This window comes from Metopolophium dirhodum, chromosome 5 (assembly GCF_019925205.1).
Source record: "Metopolophium dirhodum isolate CAU chromosome 5, ASM1992520v1, whole genome shotgun sequence".
Classification (NCBI taxonomy): domain Eukaryota; kingdom Metazoa; phylum Arthropoda; class Insecta; order Hemiptera; family Aphididae; genus Metopolophium; species Metopolophium dirhodum.
In genome coordinates, this window is record NC_083564.1 from 7,910,249 (window position 1) to 7,931,435 (window position 21,187).

Sequence of the window (21,187 nt, forward strand, 5' to 3'; positions counted from 1 at the left end):
GTATGATTGGTTATTACATATTTCGTTGTAACATGCAAGTATTGAGTATGCAAAAATAATACCCACATATTATACGACTGTTATAATATTATTCTATTGAAATTTACCAGTCATAAAATTATACTAGCAGACTTCAAAATATAAAATCAGTTCAGTAGCTGCTAGTGAAGTATAAATTATAAATAAATACGGAAATTGAAATATTTCGTACCTTTATCCTAACATCGTTTTTGCACTGGTTTTTCTGCATTTATACTAAACAGGTAAATACATTTATCAATAAAATGCCAGACAAAATATATACATAATATTATACTATATTGAAAAAAACGCGTATAAAAAACATGACGTTAAAATAAATATAATTTTAATAACTGTTAGACATTAGTCACTTAAATTCTTTCCGGATCAATATTTTTAATTTGCCAAAATTTGAATATTATAAATTGCTACCATTTTTTTATAACAATGTGAACGTGTACGTTAAACACAATATACGAGTATATAGGTATACCAATATTATTATTTGATTTTTTTTATTCCCCATATGCGTGCTTTATATTTAGCACATTTTTATTTCTCAGACATATTCATATGAAAAGCCATACATAATAAACTGATCAAATTATCAGTTGATTATCTAACAACTTTCAATGCTTTAAACTTGCATTAAATGACCCACGAGAATCATATTATTACTTAATTCTTTCAATGTAGTCATACAACTCCAACATTGACTATTTCAGCAAAAGTGGAAGTTGAAAACATGTAAAGTTGACTCCAATATAATATTGTTTAATATTAATACATATTTTATTCTATTTTTTTTATAGAATGATTTATATTAATAAATTTACAATATTATTTAATTATTGTACCATTTTTAAGACATTTTGACATCTAAAATTCCGGATATGTATACCCATAATGTAACATGGTATTTTCGTATAATTCCAATTATGAATAGTGAATATTGAAATATTAAACTTTATTTTTCGTTTTTCAAAAAATCATGAGTTTTTAATAATATTATGCTCTTACTGTTACTAAAAAATACTTAACATCTTGTTATTTTTTAAATGTTCACAAACGAATTTCGGACACAATAATAATATGATGACTCGAAATCGCAAAGTTTGCATAAATCAAACGGCAAAACTGAGTGTCTAGTCCGTATCACTCCGTTTCGTTATGATAATTTGTCTCTTCTATAATTGGCGTATTACATAAAAATCGAGCGACTATGATGATGCACACACTCCACGTTAAATCAATTAACATCAAAAACTATTATCAGAAACGACCCTTTTACGAGTCGGGTCGTGTCTGCGCACATTTACATATATAAGTGCACGTCTTGTATACATAATAATGTATAGAGGTAATACACAATATACGGTAGTAGACTATTTAGATAGTACCTGCAGTATATGGACGGATAACGTGCAATGCCGTGTAACACGCGTGCTCCAAGTCTGTACCTGTCCCAATATGCATCGCCAATAAATATAAATATATATATATATATATATCATTGAGGAAACATAACACAGAGGTTTCCTGCAGAGACGTAACGAGTAACTGAAAACCAATTTGAATATTTTCCACGACGGCCGGAAATGTTTTACAAAGAAACGGATATTTACATTGAACACTCAATCAAACTTTCGTATTTACACTGACGTACATGACGAACAAATCACTTTGTGTTTACGAACGTCGTTTCTTAGGTTTTTGAAGGAAAATAACCTTTTTCTTCTTTGATCTCGTTTCCGACTATACTGCATTAAAAGCGGGAGTTTTCCATCCCTTTTTATTATTATTATTATATATATATATATATATTTTTTTTTTTCATGACAATTATTCACCTCTAAGGCAGACGGTTTTATTTAATAAATTATGTCGTAGCTAAGGACTAAAAAGGAAATATTGCCGTCATATTACTTTTTCTTTTTTTGCTTTTCATTAAATTAGAAAAATGCGTTCTCAAAAAAAGTTACAAACTGCAATAAGAAAATAAATGTATGTTATATGTTCTAAATTAAATTACAAAATAAATGATGTTTACTATTTTAGAAACATTTTCATTTTTGGAAAAAAATTAAATAAATAGAGTGAGATTGCTATCGTTTTTTAATTTCGTAATGTGTACTGTGTACTGTGTCCTGAAGACGCCTAGGGTCATACTTTTCACAGAAATCTTTGTCTTTTATTCATGTATAACGACTAAAAGAATTTTTTTCACCGTCGCCCCTGTATTATAATATATAATATTCACCACAAAATGATTTTCATCTCTGAATAGTTATATATTGCATAAATTAGAAGTAATACCTACAATAATATACGGACTACAGAGTTATAAATCCTGAACATTTCTGCGTCATATCTAAATATCAAGAATAATATGTGTTATCAACTGACTTTATGATTATATGATTAAAACAAAACCCGGTTGTTAAATAATATTCGTCGTCACACCAAATATCAATAATTATTAAAATAATACATTCAAAAACACGATTAATTAGAATAAAATATTTTGAACATATCGTGTGCCATTTTTAATTGATTTATAATATAATGTTATTATAATTCTTAGGCTTTGACTTTGTCCGTATCAAAACTCGACTCCGTCTTCAAGTTGTTTCCAAAGGATTTGTGTTACTACTGCTATTAACCATTTTACTAATTTAGAAACGTTTGATTTTTTTATTTAGTAATTTACACTTAGTGTTTGTGGGAAATGTTAAAAATTTACGAGTTGGAAATTAAAGCCAGATTGCCAAACTTTGTGATCAATAGGATTCGTTTACGACTTATTCTGTATCCTGGCGTACACGGCATAATTATTAAGAATAGTAAATATAGCGAGGGAGTAGGTCTGTGTTCTTGTTTGGAAACAGTAAAAAAAATTACACTTTGTTGTAAACGTAATTTAAGAATAGCGATACTTAAATTTTCAACTGGTATTTCAGACAGCGTTGTAGTTTTTGTGAACGAAAAAAAATAAATCAAATCTATAACATAAAATAATATTAGTTTAAGCTATAAGAAAACGAATATGAATTGAATACAACTTACAGACAAACGTAAATACTAATTGTGTTCAATATTATAATTGAGTTAATATGAATAAATAATAATGGATTGATTTCGTGTTATATTATAATAATGTACAGTTTATGTAGCAAATATAATATAAACGGGATATCAACATTTTAAATTGTATTGTGAGTTCTGTGAAATAGTTTTCGGTATACCACTCAAGTCCCAAATTTTGCTCTGTTTAAAATAATACACTTTTAATTTTGATGTTATTGGTGTTTAAAATACTACTCCGACTGAACAATATACATTTTAACTAGGCATTCAACAATATATATGATAAAATATAATACATTTTATTATTATTATAAAACTAATATACTTACACCTTTTGAAATATAAAAACTTTCACGTGATATAAAATAGCTTAACTTTAGATTATTTACACAGTATGACGCATTAAGGGTTAAAGATACTTAATTTAACTTTAAAGAAACTGTAATATGTTCAATTTCCAAATGACACACACTAAATTATACTAAAATATGCCATCGATCTTCGCGTATTATGTTAAAACTTTAAAAATTGAAATTTGCATTAGATGTTACATATTAATAGAAAGCTGACCTAAATAAATTATACTTCCGAACATAAAATATAAGTATAATGCATTATGCATGACTGTCTGATTTTTAACAATACCATAAATTAAATGTGCATTATATACCTATGTACAGTGTCATAATTTGCCAATAATAGTAGGTAGGTAGTCAGTATTATTTTTATGGCAGATAATTCGGATTTTATTATATTATTCCTCGGATCGCGTTAGGGGATTGAGAAAATATAAGGTATTTTTTTCTATTATTGTCAGTCATTATTATCTTTGTGATAAAAAGTCCATTGGAAACCATATCAATATTCTATGTACCCTCTAAATCTGCATATTATGCCATTCTATCAAGCACGCCCCTGCAAAACAAATCATTATTTAATCCCGACAGAGCGCTATATTATAAAACCATATGCAGCGAGTGTTTGTCTGTGTGTATGTGCGTGGTGGATGGGTGGGTGGATGGATGGATGTGGGTGTGTACGAGTATTTGTATAGGAGTACATAGTTTAATATCTGCCAGCCTTTTCCTCCCCTAATATTAATTACAGAAATGCCCCACACATCCCTCCTGCTGCTGCCTTGTATCGGCAAGAAGTCCCAAAATGTTTTGCCATTACTTTGCCTTACTCCATCCCGGTCAACTGATTTATCATGTTGATTACTATAGGGGTTTAGCGGATGCAAAAACCGCAATGAACTATTTCGATCTCCAAAAAGGTGTCGGGTTGTGGGCAGGAGAACCAGAGAAAAACTTCACTGGATTTTCCTAGGGTACTCTGAAATTTCCATTACACAAGAAAACAGACCCACAACTCCACCACATGCTCGAACACACCACGATTAATATCGTGATTGTGATTATAAAAAAAAATAACAAAAGTGCAAACCGATGGGTTGAGTGTGTGCATTGAGTAAAGAGTCTCAATACAATTCAATATAAAAACCATTTATATAAGGATATTGTAATAGTTGTTTACACATTTATATAAAAACTATTGTTCCTATTTCGAAGTGTTAATGATTTGGAATAAAATTAGATAAAATATTAAGAACATGATGATATAAAAAGATGAAAAACCATGGGTTCTATGCTCAATATTAAATTATAATGATATATATTATAAACTATCTAAATGTTTAATCTAGTATTTAAATTTATAATAGTTATATTATGCAGTTTATTAAAAATAAACCCACAAAAATATATTTTTATATTATTCAATCAGAATCATTTTTAAATTAATATTATTATTATTTATCCTTATCAAAAATTACGTCTACATGTGGATTATTCACATTTATTTTAATAATTTTATTTGTACAAAATATTCATAAACCATGTATTAAACGTTTTTAACACTGCTTATTTAAGATAAAATTCCATGAATATTAGGTATAAATATTATTAAATTCCAGTATAAAAGATTATGGTCATGTTTTCAGAATATTTCTATTTATCAATAATTTACATATTCAATATCTTTAACTATCTTAAAAACCACCCCGATTTACTTGGATAATTATATTATCCAACAGCTAACATAAAATTTAATAACTTTGCAAATTTCTAAGTTGGAAAGGGAAAATAAATTAGCTTATATTATTTTCCAAAGTTCCCTATATTCGGTTGGATCAATTAAAGGGTTTAGGACACCATTAGGAACATAAAATTTTATACATTATTATTTATCATAAACTATACTCTTTAATTGGACTATTTTGAAATTAGTTTTCGATTACGGTAAAATGCTTCTAATTATCATTACTATAAATTAATTATACTATAATAATATTGTTTGCTGATCAAAACCCATTTTTTTCACCTCAGGGGTTTCAAATTCTCTGAATGATGTTATTAAGCGTAAAAAATATCAAATTAAGTTTTGAAAAATGCATTGAAAATAACAACCATAAAAGCTGAATCATGTATTTTTTGACGTTCAGTGGTTTTTTTTTGTGTGTTTATTGTTCGGTCTTGCATTATCAAATACAACCAGATTTTTCCCGGCCCCTTCCTGAAAATGTTCAACTCTTTTTTTTTTTTAATATTATGCGTTTCCTCCACCCTTTGTCCTATGTTATAAGCGGCCACAGAAAATCCTAGAACCTTTCTCTGGAATTTTCTACTGTTCGTTCCAAACCACGAATAAAAATATAAATTAAGGGTGAAGGGATTTGTGTAAATAAAATTATCTTAAACCAAAATGTTTTTATTAATTTTAAAAACTGTTTCCAGGAAACTGATTCAAAAAAATGGGAAAAAAAAGAAGCATCGGGTCCACCTCTGCAGACAGCCAGCATGAGTGTCAGGGCTCTGATCGAAGAAAAAATCATACAAAAAAGGACCACGAAACCAAATTGTTCAACTCAAAACGGACTAACATATTCAAGTGAGAAAAATTATATAATATATATGCTAGTAGTTTAATATATAGCAAAATAAATTTTCTAACTGAAGGTATAATAATATTATATACATTAATATGCTTGTAAAATTATATTATCAGATTTTAATTGAAATTACCGTAATTCATTTAACTATTGATTATACAGTGTAATATCACCATGCACTGAAAATCATAATCAAATATTTAAATGCTTAATAGTTTAGTTTTAATTAATTTGACAGAAATTTATAGAAATAGTCTCAAATTACACGAAAAATAAACTTTTAAAAATGTAATTAATTGGATTTTAATCAAACATTTTCAACTTTTTAACTTTTTTTACAAGTTTTGTTTGTGTCAAACATGACATATACTTTATACAAACATTGGAATTAAACATTTCCAATCACATTATTTGTTTTTCAAGCGTTAATCTAAATTTAAAAACGTAATAACATGCATTCTTCCATTAAAAGTCTGATTCAATTGGCTATATCTACAACAGTACAGTATTTTACTCCCTATTCAAAGCATACTAAATAAAAATAATGAACACGAATAAATTGTCATTAAAAAAAATGTGATTATTAAACAAACATATAATATTTTTACATTTTTAATGATTTGAGGAAATAAATGTATAAGAATACCTGCAGTTTTATTTTATTGTTCTATTAAAGTATACAATGTTATAAATACTTAAAATGCTAAAACAACAACCAACACTTAATTGTTAAACAAAACCAACAACCTTAGGTAGGTACTTGTTCAGTTTTCAATATAATTGTCGTTTAAATTTTCAGAAATTCTAAGTAGGTCGTTATTACTAAGGTAAATAGGTGTAACAAATTAACCTGTTTTGTTATATTTAACTTGTAAAAGAATAATATAGTAATCGTACATGGTATACATATTTTATTCTGAATTATATGACGTGTTACTTAGCTTCATATTATTGTAAATATATTATAAAGATACCTACGTTCAACGTAAACGTAATATTTATTTTATTTTGATCAATTCATCATGATTATCACGCCCTTTTATGGTCCATTCAATTTCTGTGACACACCGTTACCTCTACCATTTTTTAACTTAAGTTATTTTTATCTACTGCCCTCGTGGCTATGCACCATATAGGTGTAGTCCTTAAGTCCACTCCAACTTTTTTCATCAGCATTTGTTTTGGTTTTCCCGAAGATCTTATTCAAGTAAACAACTAAATAGATTAAAAAAAATGTTTAATACTGAAACACACAATGAAATAATATTCAATAAAAAAGTTTGGAAAAGATTTAAAATAAATACTTAAATCGTAAATTGCCTCTCGAGTTGTAATATTGACTTAAAAGCTTAACAGTGATGTCTTTACAAAAAAATAAGTAATAAAGAAACAAGACAAACAAGACTATAATAATTAGATTATTTGAACCGATCTTAAAACTGTATTGGATCGAATTGTTTTCTTTTATTCGTATTAGGTACAAACAAAATTATTAAATATAATGATGTTTAAATCGAATATAAAAATGACGAGTGCTTGGTTTATACAAACGTCTTTAAAAATATAATTATATCATTAAAACATGTACCTATTATTTGTCTACACTTATATTATTTCTAACTGAATACAAATGCCATATCATTTATTAATATATTATATGATAAACACTTTTAAAAAATATCGAAAAATGTATTACATAAATTATTACACTTGTTTGTTTTTTTTCTATCCGAATAATCATACATTTTATAATTATCTAAATTATTATTTATATAATAAAGATTATTAACAGATTATCACTATTACTATATATCCAAGGTTAGTTCATTGTGCGTTCTAAGACAAAAGCGAACTACACCATACAAATACGTTGTGCGTGTTGACACATTTCAAGGATTCATATAACATTTTTAAACTTTAAATATTATAATATTTTCGATTGAATATACTGGTGACACATTTCTGTTCAAATAACAATAATATTATTACCGGTATACGTTATAGCCTATCATGCCCCACTTTCGCTGTGTGATATATAGACACACCTATAATTATATTTTTTAGGAAGTAAATGTTTTATTATTATTATTATTATTATTATTATTACGACTGCGATTTTTGCGCTTTTGAGCACATATTATACGCGATATCATAATGTGTATCGAACACCTGCAGTTGCGAACCCGAATTTACTTTTGCATATTATTCCCGAAGACGTGTTTGTGTTCGTGACGATCGGACGATATTTCAGCGTCGGCGTGAGTTGCAGACGTTTAACCGAGGATCTGTTGGTTTTTCAGACTTGAGCCGCGAGAAGGAAACCGTGGTACAGCAAGTGGTGAGCAGAAGCACGGCGGTGCACGCGGTGATGACCACTAGCGGTACGTCGTTCGCGGTGCCAGCGGTTCCAAACACCGCCTCGGTGGTGGACACGACGGTGGGCTTGGCCGACTCCACTGCCGTAGTGTACACGGACGTAATACTCAAAAAGACCGGAGTGAAGAGGGCGTGCTCGGATCCGGGATATCAGTTCAGTCACAGGTGAGTTGCAGATAGACGGTTGGCACGGTGTGTCGAGCGATATCGGTCTCGACGACAAATCCGGAAAACGATACCTACGCGCGTCCGTGTACTCCTCCTCGGAACACGCTTGAAACAGTGACATGTGAACAGGGCGAGAAGAGAGAGGGGGATACAGACAGTCAGACAGATAGAGAGGGGTGAGGGATAGGGGGAGAGTAAGAGAGAGAGAGAGAGAGAGAGAGAGAGAGAGAGAGACAAGAATAAAATCCCATAAACTCTGTGGGCTTTCGGAATTTGTATTTGGGCGTTTTCTTAAATTGAATACGACGGCGTTTGTCCACGTCTAGCGGGACGATCAAATTGGCAATGTCGGTGTGGCGGGCGATTGTCGGTTTAAAATACGGCGTTTCGGGATTTCTCTCGTCCCTCCGATTCGGAGGCTTTCGACTTAACTATTTAAACCACCGATGCATACATCCTTTCATGCATAATTGACAAGGCCTTGTCTGACACGCCAATAAAAACTTTTATGTTTTCAATCGGAAACTTTTTTTTTCTAAACCACTATACATAAGAAAATACCTTCCTGCTTACTTTGAATATTTATAGCAAATGATCCGGTGGCACATAAAACTAATCGATGGACAATTAGATTTTTTAATTTAAAACAAAAAACGTAAATTACATTTTTATTTGAACTGTATACGATTTAACACAATATAATATAATATAAGCATAATATAATTATTAATTTCATAATGTAACTACCAACATGTTCATAACTTAAGGAACAGCACATACAGTGAAAAATTCAATAATACATTAGTACATCATCATTAATTAATATAGTGTCTACCCATAAACTTTACTCGAACATGCATATAGGTAGGTACATATTTTTATGGGATACTTCCATAAAGTGTCACCTACACTTTACCTTAAAACCCCATGAAATACCTACACGTCATTGCGTACTAACGTCAGAAGTAATAAAATAATAGTTTTTAAATTTATCATCATAAATTTCACTTCATCAGCACAAAGTTTTACTTTATGACGAACAATGTTTGAAATAAAAATATGCTGTATCAAGTACAAGCTATAAAGTTGATTCCAAACAAAAACTTCGTCAAATAATGATCAACTTCCTCAAGGGATTGAAATTAACTTGTTATAACTAAAAATAAAAATTGCTCTCACTACTTTATCTATTCTTATACAACTCCGATAAATTGTCTATAAATAATTCATAATGATTTTCAAATGTAAAACTTAACTCAACTCTGTTTCTTGAAATTAATTTAAATTCGATTAAAATATTTATACACAGAAATTTGTAATTTATGTATTTCGTGTTAAATTTAAAATTTTTCGAGTACAATATTATTTATTTATTCTGATATCGGAATAAATTAAAGACAGTATAATGCAGCACATTGAGATATTATATTGATTTAAATTTTAACGGGAAAATTATCTTAGATTGATTCTTACGCGGTAGCTTTTTTCATTCCGAAAAATGTCTAGATTTTGTTGTAAGTGGGTGTTAGTCAGTTGCTTTCCTGGCTGATGACAAATGTTATAAACATTTCACGATTTTCTTGAAAACCATTGAACATTTCAAAAAACTACTTTCCGTGAAATTCGTTTCATTTCAAATGTCGAGGGATGCTGCATATAAAGCATGTCGTTGTAAAACCAACGACTCGGCTCCGAATCTATTTCAACCGAGTGTATAATTCAATGCGTCCCTGTGCCCGTGCCCGCTGTCAGAAACGTTATCGTACAATAACAGTCGGTTATAGAAGTTGAAAAATTGACGTCAAGTGGGTGTACCCACTTACGACGACCTGTTTAATAATATTATAATCACCGCGGACACCCGCGCGAGTCTTCCCCGCAGCAAACACAGACATCAGAAATGCGCAACAACCGCCTCGAGGTTCGGTCCTAAGTCTCTCTACTCTCTACTCGCATCATCATAATATACATGAGAGTGTGTGTGCGTGTGCGCTTGTCGATTCAACAACGGTCGGTCTATTAATCTCTGACCCGTAATGGGTTTTCGTTGCAGCAGCACCAGCCCGCAAATAGATATTAATTACTCCGGTTCACCGTACACACTGAATCACGGAAACGGCGGCGGCGAAAAGGAAACCGATAACCGGGGCTATTATTCGCCGGGACTCAACGACGATATATTTCCCAACGTACAAGCCGAAACCATGCTCTTGCAGGCCGTCGACTCCGTGCAGCTGGCCAACACGATACAGGTAAAACGGACCCGCCATCGTGGACCTATTATAATATTACCTAAATATTATTATTATTATTATTATTATTATTATTATTGTTGTATTATAGCCCGCAATAGTTTTATTAGCGCCCAATAATGAGTACTAGTAGTTTGGTGTATAGAAGCAGTAATCGTATTTAGTCTCGTGGCGGCCACGATTTTCCGGACGAGTAAATCGATTGATACATGGAAACCACCGTGAACGAAGCACGCGTGCCGGTCGATAGCGATTTCTATATTAATTTATAAAACATACTATAGTTTTTTAATCATCCGTTATCAAACGAATAATTGTCAGGCTCAGTAGCATGTTTCAAATTAATTACTGTTTTGTTCCACGAATTATGTGTTTCACGCAGAATCAACTATGACCACCCGTTGCTATCGACGTTTTCATCGTACATTTTTAAAATTGTCACTCGTTTAATTTAATTTTTTTTGGAAATTGTATTCGACTATTCGTAGTTAAACGAGAAGCTTATATACATTTTTAAGCGTATGGATTAAACTGGAAGGGGCCAATCGCTGTCGATTAATCAAAATATTCCGGAAACGCCGTTTGCATTAATCATCTGAACACCGACGAGCTTTTATCAGTACACAAACCCCTTCTAAAATGTGCTTTCCCAAAGATTGGTCCACTGGACTGGGAATAGGCCAGCAGAATATTTAGGGGTCGCGTTATTGTTATTCACCCGGCGGCGTTAATCGGTCTTTGCCCTTCGCTTTAGAACACACAGACAACAAACCAAAAATTTAATCAGACTTTAAAAAATTATAAATGTGTGAAATACCTTATAGAAACATATCAAATTCTACTTGAGCTTGAGTGAATAAATTGCATAATATATTATAATATATTTTTCCATTTTCAAATTAAATATGACAGTTCATCCGAATGTTTGAAATTGGTTTTTATGCAGCCTGCCAGCCTCATTGAAAAATAATTAAGTGATGGTATACTATAATAAACGATTAATTATAGTAATTATCGTCTATATTTATATTTGTTGATTACATATTATATTGAAAAGCTATGGTTATACCAATATTAATAATTATAGATAGTCATCCATAACTTATTCAAACATACGGATGTGATCATAATTCTATAGTTATTATTAATACTAATTAATATTTAAATCTATACAATATACATATAAATTATTTGAAATCAATTGAACTTACACTATACTCAAAATGTACATTATCTCCAAACAAACAATTTTGCAAAAATAATCCTTTGAAGTTTGGACGAATTCAGTAGGTCGATAAAGTTTTAGTACTACGCTGTATTCCCCTTTCGTCTGCGCTCGTTAGTAATAAATAAACGAGATTTCTTCCGCTCTTGAACCGTGTGTACTCCGGTACGTAAATTGTAAAACTTTATATGACTATATACACAGATAAGTATAAAACGAACTTTGTGTTTGATGGTCGATTCTATTGGGTCAAAGGCTATAGTAAACTACTGGGTTGCAATTGCACATATAAATTTACTCAGTGCATTAAATACACACGGAGAATCCATTTAGATTTGTGTCCTTTACCTATATATGTATTTATTTTTGTTTATTATTTGTTTTTCATTCAATTCACTGTGCGTATCGATACAATGTATGATCCATAACACACTTTAAAATAAAATCCTATGACCAACGATGACGTATATAATTAATAAACTCAATACTGATATGGTTGAAACAAAAATATTTTCAACTGTATAAAAACATAGTTCGTCAAACTCGTCTAAAATCTGATAAATTTTAATGCTATTTTAAAAATTGTTTTGTATAAATTAAACTATCATTAATTTAAAATTGATTTTGAAATATTTTATTTTTTATTATTATTAGGCTACGGATATGCAAGACATGTCATGTTTAGATGATTACGACGGTATGACCGATCTTCAAAACAACGAAGACTTCCAAGCCGTGTTAAATTCTCCACTTTCGGCCAGCCTGGCTGATCTAGCGTACAGTTCAGGGCAAACTATGTTTACAGATTTAGGTAGATCACCTCTTCCATCCCCAAGTTTTACCTACCCTACTCCACCGGCTAGTCAAGAGGGTCAATCTCCTTCGCTAAATTTTCATTCGGTTATGTCAAACGGTCATCTTGGTGACTTTTTTTATTCATCTGACATGTCAAGTTCAGAAGCTGTTGAAGCGGCTTTAAGTGAAGTATTGCCAAATTTCGAGTCTTCTACAGATTCGCCTTTATCAGCCAATACACCAGTATCATCGCCGATGTCAATACATAATTCATCCGCTGCACAGTCACCATTACCTAACCACCATCAACACACGCTACAGGTTTACATTTGAAAATAATATTTTTAAATAAAACATAATTCTAATAATATTAAATACGATTTAGGTAATGATGCCAAATTCAGAAGACCCGTTATTATCCAGCAACCCTAAAGAATTTAGGAAGAAATTCGATTACCAAACATGTCGCTTATACGGAGTCAATGGAACCATGGCCCAAGTGATTGATGGCAGTCAGTTTTTAATCGACAAAAATGGAGATTTGAAATTAGTCCAAGCCAGTTACCAAAATCCTGGAACCATGTTCGTCCAAACAGAAGCCCAGTTGATCGAAAAACATATACCAGTTATCAAACAACAAAAACCAGACAATAACCAAAACTTTGAAGATTTGGATGACATTTTCCTTAATCCATCAAGGTAAAATTTGATTCTTTTGTTCATGCAAATATTTTGAACAAAACTTATATAAACTCTTGTTATTGCATATTTTTAGTATTCCACCGAATATTACACATCGATTAAACAGAAAACGCTGTTTTGGAGAAACTATTACGTACAAACCGTTCCGATCCAGATTACGTAGTCATAGACTAGGGATGTTAAATGAACCAACCTTGCAATTTACTCCGAAACCTATGTTGAGTCCTTCTAGAAATGGAAGAGGTCTTTATTGGCAAGCAGTGACTTCGTGGCCAAGCTCTTCGACTGTCAAAGGTAATTAATTTAATTTATTTCTAAATATAGAAGGACTTCTTCAAATTGAAATTTTGGGCACCTGAAATATTTGTTTGCACCATGTCAAGTTTTATAATAATTACTAATATGTCCATTGAACATATTTTCAAAGGAATTCATTTATTTTAATTTTCCAAGTTCTTGTTATAACATTTTTACTGTATAAAAACATTTTAAGGCAATTTTAATTATTGATGGTTTTTATATTTCAGAGATTATTGTTGAAGATTGTGTAGGACTAGATTCACCACCAGAGTGTGATGTACTACCACACATTAATCTTGGTCCAAATTTCCAAGCTATAATACCACCATTAAGCAAAATCAGACCAATTCGAGAGCCGTCTAGTGATTATTTATTATGGGACCCTTGTATTACAAGTTCAGTTTCTGATCGAGAAGGTGAATATAAATAAAAGTTAAATTAATTTATATAATTGTGTTTTATATTAATCTTAAATTGTTCTAGTCGAAATGTACATGGACTTTGCATGCTGTGCTGCAGTACCAGGTGGTGGAAGAAACAAAGAATATGCTTTACATTTGCTACATCTCTGCAAAGGAAACGTTCAAGTACGTTTAAGTCATTTTTTTTAATGAACATTTTTTAACAAATTTTTTGGTCATAGGAAGCAATGTTAAAGTTGATGCAACCAACGCCGTATCTCCCACAAGGACATCCTTTGATGAAATTTGAATACACGGAATCTGATCACTGGACACCAAATGAAGTATCGATGTTTCACAAAGCTATATTCAAATATGACAAAGATTTTGCATTTATTTCGAAAGAGGTAATTTAACCTAACCCAACCACTTGTAATCAAAGGCTTAATAACTCATACAACTTTATTTTTTTTATAGTTGGGTACGAAGACTATGAAACAATGCATACAGTTTTATTATTTGTGGAAAAAAGTTTGTCCGGAAGATTATAAACAGTTTCAATTCCAAAGACGAAAGTCGAGGAATGAAGATGCAATGGTCAATCCGAAATTAGACATTCCTGTAAGTACACTATGAGTGTCCATGTTTGATACTCGATAGTATCCCTATTGCCATCTTTATTCCCATCTTAATAAAAAAAAAAAAAACACTCACGTTCTTGTGTTAATTTTTTTTCGTTTATTTTTTTATTTATTTTTTCCTCTCTAGGCTAACGACAGTTCGGAGGACCAACAAACTTTCGTTTGCGAATTCTCAGACTGTTTGTCGGTGAGTTGGATCCTTTTCCCTCCTCATTCGTATTCCTGTAAAATGTCAACGTACAATAAATAATAAAAATCTATTCATTGTGATCATTTTTAGACATTCAGTAACAAAATAGGATTAGCAGCTCATATGAGGCTACACACAAATGGAACACCAGATCGAAGACAAACCCTGACACCAACACAAATTGATCCGAATTATGAAGAATTCCCTTGCAAAATCTGTGGAAAGTACGTGATTTCAACTACAATTCGTTTGATTTGTGGTATATCAACTATCTACGGCTAAATAACAATACAATTATATTTTCGTTTTAGGATATTTACCAAAGTGAAGAGTCGAAGTGCCCATATGAAATCGCACCGACCTCCTGACGCTGAACCAAAGAAACCAAAATTGGACCAAAATGTCGACTACGGTCAAATGATGCAACTCAAGACGGTCGCAACGCCAATTCAATTACATAGACAATGCTAAGTAAACGCAAGATCACATTAAAAATGAAGCTCAATTTTAAACAGAGCTCGTACAATCAATAAAATAACCGTGTTTTCAGGGTTTTTACTCTAAAAAAATGTCCAAGCAATATACATAAATAAAATATAAATAATAATATATACACACATACAAACATACGTCTGTATGTGTGCGTATCACTAAAAATACTACTATGCAAAAGTTCTTCCTCGATGAATTCTATAGCATTTAAATAAGCAATAATCATCATGTCTTGGACAATAATAAAAATTCAAACAATAAAATGTGCCAATCAAATTCACGCTAGAATCAAAATGCTCAGTACGAAACATTACAACTTTCTTTAGTCTCTAAGCTTTTGAAAACTAAAAACCAAAGTTCGTCAATTAACACAAAACGTGGTCAAAATAGTTTCAAATGTATGTGTATGTGTGTGTGAGTGTCTGTGTGTATATAAAATATAGTGTACATTTCTAACCAGTAAAACATATACGTAATACAATTTTAAAACACTCATTTGAGACGCGAATTTGGTACTTGAAAAAAAAATTTTATTTATAAACTCATCATGTTATTAATATATAATAATTATAGTGCCAAATAAGAATATTTTCCCCTTTGTATTTTTATATCCTGTTATTATAATTTTGTGAATATTAAAAAAAAAAAAAAATACAAAGAAAAACATTATCAAGTCGATGCTCAAATTCTTTGACTTACATTTTACATATTGTAAACTAATATTTAGTTCCAGTCTTCCCTTCCCAAATAAAAATCCAAACTTCAAATGGTAGTGAATAGCTATATTATTGCTGTTAAATATTTATTCCTAAGTGAATGTAAATGAATACACATATAATATATATATTTAATATTTATTACCTTACGATTAAATCAATGATTTAAAATTATATCGAAGATGCCATTGGTTCACAAAAGTGTTTATACAGGCGCTAGTCTTCATGCATGTTTTTGAAGCGTTAGATAAAAAAATAAATATATATATAAATAAATACGCGTCGCTTTTATATTATATATAATTCGTATAAAAATGTATATTTGAGATGTTAGTGATTAGGTAGTGGTATAGTATAAAAAGGTTTACTCTGCGCCTTTTTATTGCGCTACTTGAGGGTTTTTTTTAATGTTATTTGTTGCCAGTATTGATTTTTGTTATGTTTATTTACTTTGAAGGGAGCAATTTTACATCACTCCCTCTATCCCTCCCCAAAATTCCCTTTTTTTTTATCCGGTCCCAAGCGTTGCCGGTACATTCCATCATTTCCCCCACGTTCGAATTTTCCGGCTAAACATTGTGCGCCCACCAAAGGGTAATAATAATAATTAAAGGAAATAACGCTAAAAGAAATTGTTATAGTTATTTTAGATAAGAGTTATACGAGATTTAAAATTAAAATTATATTTAATGAATATAATTATCTTAAATTATTTAATAGAAAAAAAAATATTTAAAATATTTTAGTACATTCTTAATATATTATTATGGTAAATTTTTAGTATAGGTCTAAGTTATTATGTGTTTAGAATGTTCGTTGTTGTTTTGGGCTCGAAAGTTAAAGGAAAAAGTTATTGTAATTTTTTTTTTTTTCGTTTTTAGTTAATTTACTGGCTAACTAATTGTACATCAGTACATCTATACAATAAGTATATGTAACTAAATATGTTTGTAAAAAAAATAGTTATTTTTCGTTTCATTTAAACTATTTCTATTAAATGTATTATTTTATCGGTATTTTATCGAATCATTGTATACAATCAACAGTGTATAATTTATTGTACTATTTATTTAATTTAATTGTTGTGGTCTTTCAAAGAGGAAACGAATAAATAAATATTAATTAATGGTTATTAACTGTGGTATTATATTATGTACTCATTATTTACGTACCTGTAGCGCCTATTCAGCTCCTGGCGTTCCTGTTAATAATTATTATAAACTATATGTAAGTAAGACGTACATCCGAGTTCAAATAAAATTTGAACTTACTTTGAGCCTTCAAAATATATTATATAAAAGCAACAATGGCTTATATAGGGGGGAGACCCCTAGGCCAGGGTCCATACTGAAATTGCTGGTTCAATTCAAACATTGTATAATGAATAATATTGCTTTATGTATATATTATACCCTTAGCCATACCTAAGGTTTTTGTTTTTTTAACAGTCGATATTATGAACTATGAAAGTTCGAATTTAAATTGTATACTTGCTGATAGATGCTTTGGAGTTGTGTTTACATAATATAAATTACGTCGACTGTACGTTCTATTTTTTAGAAATTGATTTCCATTTATTGTTGTTGTGGCACTGTTTACAGGAATCGTTCAACACTAGGATGATTAAAAACGTTTTTGAAGAATCAACCAGGAAGTGTTTAGATACTTAGATTATCTGATTATCAGGACTTAATTGCTGATGATTCGTCGTAATATAACATTGGTGTAGATTTAATTGTCAGTGTTTTTTGTTTTTTAATTAAAATTGATTTTACGTAATATTTAATAAATTATTATACATTTATATAATAACAAATATTTGTAAAATAAAACTGCGCAATCTCTATTTCTATCGTTTATTTTATAATTAAATATACATACTACATAGGCGTGGGCAGACCTCTGAGTCAGGTATGGCTAAATTCAATCTGCCGCCGCCTTGTATGGTCACACAAGAAAAAAATAATTGACATTTTCACTACAAACTTTTAAGTGACCCTTTTGCTGGTGACTGTGGAAAATATGTAAACAATCAGTTTTCATTATTTCACACTTACAATATTCATCAATATTGATTTAAAATTTTAACCAAATATAATCTAATAAAACAGTTTATTCAAAAACGTTCAAAATATAATATATAATATTGAAAATTGTCAATTAATATTTATATTTATTTATTATTATAAATTATTCATGGGAAGATTGAATAATGTAGCTAAGTACCTGTGTGTTAACCATAATGTAAAATACACTTGGGAATATCGAAAACGGAAAAAGATTCTATGCAAGGACATTCTATATGAAGGAGAAGAAGAATAAGGAGTAATTGCTTGTTTAGTACAAACAATACTAATAGAAATACAATTAATTCGATAAAATATAGTTTGTGTTATATTTAAGTATTTACCAGCAAATCGTCCAATATTGGTATTGTACTTAAAATTAGGTCGGATTTCACTGGGTCGGACCATGCTTTAGCAACCGTTTTTGTCAAAACCACAGTTTTAGACACTATTGAAAACATTCATTTGCTAATTTTAATAATAGTTTTCTCACTTTTATTAATTTCGAAATAGGTGTATGAAATATATCTACGTAGTTGTATGTTTTTTATGAATATTTTACGGTCAACATAATATTATAAGGCCATAGAAGTGATGGATTGTTGAGGCCCCGTGAACTTCACAAATTAAAATCTTAATAATAATAATATTATATTATAATAATGAACAAAACTGCAGCTGTTGTAAGTGCATAATACTAATATAGTGTATTACATTTTTGATTGTGACCCGACAACAATAACCGTTAAGTTCAGTATGGTTAATTTTTATTATCGATATCATAATATTATATATTAAGCATTATATAGGCTAGTTTACTACGTGCTAAGATAATAGTTTATTATAGTTGTAACTTGTACTCATTTAACGTGGTCAGTATTGAACGATAGTTACATGAGTAACGTGTAATAATTATTTTATGTTCTTTATGTGACTCACGGTAACAAAAATTTAAGGACGTACCAATATTAATATGATATGTATACAATGTACACATAGATCGCAGATTTGCATGCACTAAAAAGTATCAAAATATGACATAGGTATAATATGCAGTCAAAATCGTGAAAATTATCGAAAAATATGCAAGAAACAATTGTTTAATTGGTAATAATTATAGGGCTCGGATTTATATGTATTTATATAACAAAAGTATGTATATATACAACACAAATATGTACATAAATATGTGCTAAAAAATTCAAAACATGTATTATCAACAAAAAATAAGGTGGATAAGTGGATGTCGCTCTGCTGTACAGTAGGTTACAAGTGGGTCACTGTAATGGATGGTGTTAAATTTGAATTCAATGATATAATATCATTGTATAAGAAAAACGATTCTGAGCGAAAACGGTCAGTCAGCCTATGATAGGAGCCTATGAAATAAGTATATTTGATGATATTATTGTGAATAAAGTAATTTATATATAACCTATTTCCGTGGAGCCTTGTTTTAAATTTTCAATCCTTAGCCATAAAAGTTAAACATTTTATACATTTTTAACTACAAAATAATTAATAAATTAAAAATTTGATAAATGTTGTCAAAATTTGAACTTTAAATGCTTATGAAAAAAAATTGTGCATATGTATTTTTAATATTTTTCAACTGCTATTAGAACGATATATCAGGAGCCTTATATTAAATTTTCACGCTTTTTTACCCAACAAATAAAAATTTATTGATATTTATAGAAAAAAAAACTAAAAAAATTGAAAACTGACAATGTCCGTAAACAGCTCAAAAAGAGTCAAAATATTTTCAACATTTTATGGTGTATAGAAAATGCTAATATAAACATTCAGTGAAATTTTCAAGTATCTACAGTCATTCGTTTTTTAATTACAATAAAATAAGAAAATTGTTACATGAGAAATCGAGTAAATATCAAATGTTGTAAAAATATAAATTTCAGACGCTCATAAAAATTTAATTTTAGTTTCTCCTAGACATTTTTTTTTTGATAAAGGTAGACAAACTTATGAGTAATTTTATATTACATTTTCAAATCTTAGATTTAAAAAGAAAAAATTTTTATGAATTCTCAACTCAAAATAATTTGCTATTTTTCGTGATTTTTCCGTATTTTGTCAAAATTTGAACTTTAAATGCTTATAAATAAAAACTGTGATTAAGGATTTTTAATTTTTTTCATCTGTCTTTGAAACAATAACCTAGGCGCCTTCAATTAAATTTTCAAGCTTTTTTACTCAACAAATAAAATTTTATTGATATTTATAGAAAAAAAAACTAAAAAAATTGAAAACTGACAATGGCCGTAAACAGCTTAAAAAGAGTCAAAATATTTTGTAAATTGTATGGTGTATAGAAAATGCTAATATTATAAACATTCAGTCAAAATTTCATGTCCCTACGGTCATTTGTTTTAGAGTTACACCAAAAACCAATGTCGATTTTCTCGAAAACAGACTTTGCGTAAAAATTCCCGTTTTTCTTTAATTTTTCTTTTGTTTTTCACGTCGCTTTTGAAAACTACTGGGAAATTTTTACTTTTGACCCCCCCCCCCCCCAAAGTACCAACTAGATTCACTTTCCTATCAGAAAAGTTACTGTTGAAGAAAATCCAAGCACTTTTACTGTCCTAAGAGGTGATGACAGACACAAAAATAAAAAAATAAAAAAAAACACACACATCATTGTAAAATCAATACATTCATCGCTTCGCTCAGAATCTAAAAGAATAATCAATTGCTATGGATGCTACCTACAATGCAAAATGTGAATGTCACTTTGTACATGTTTATTTGGATATTCAGAAACATATTTTATTGCTTTACAAG

The 21,187-nt window shown here is 29.9% G+C and overlaps 1 protein-coding gene across 3 annotated transcripts in view; it reads left to right on the top strand.

Moving 5' to 3' along the window:
* LOC132945448 (serine-rich adhesin for platelets-like) overlaps window positions 1-17,454 on the top strand; it is a 265,662-nt gene extending 248,208 nt beyond the window's left edge. The window contains exons 10-22 of one of the 3 annotated variants that reach the window (XM_061015194.1): window positions 5,904-6,057; window positions 8,359-8,599; window positions 10,656-10,854; window positions 12,734-13,195; window positions 13,260-13,573; window positions 13,650-13,870; window positions 14,104-14,292; window positions 14,360-14,463; window positions 14,520-14,684; window positions 14,755-14,898; window positions 15,046-15,105; window positions 15,199-15,332; window positions 15,420-17,454. In XM_061015194.1, coding sequence (XP_060871177.1) covers window positions 5,904-6,057; window positions 8,359-8,599; window positions 10,656-10,854; window positions 12,734-13,195; window positions 13,260-13,573; window positions 13,650-13,870; window positions 14,104-14,292; window positions 14,360-14,463; window positions 14,520-14,684; window positions 14,755-14,898; window positions 15,046-15,105; window positions 15,199-15,332; window positions 15,420-15,579 — 2,547 coding nt within the window. In that variant the 3' untranslated portion in view covers window positions 15,580-17,454. The remainder of the gene's footprint in view (window positions 1-5,903; window positions 6,058-8,358; window positions 8,600-10,655; window positions 10,855-12,733; window positions 13,196-13,259; window positions 13,574-13,649; window positions 13,871-14,103; window positions 14,293-14,359; window positions 14,464-14,519; window positions 14,685-14,754; window positions 14,899-15,045; window positions 15,106-15,198; window positions 15,333-15,419) is intronic. The other 2 variants (XM_061015195.1, XM_061015196.1) reach the window with 2 other exon arrangements.
* Window positions 17,455-21,187: the final 3,733 nt, after the last annotated feature.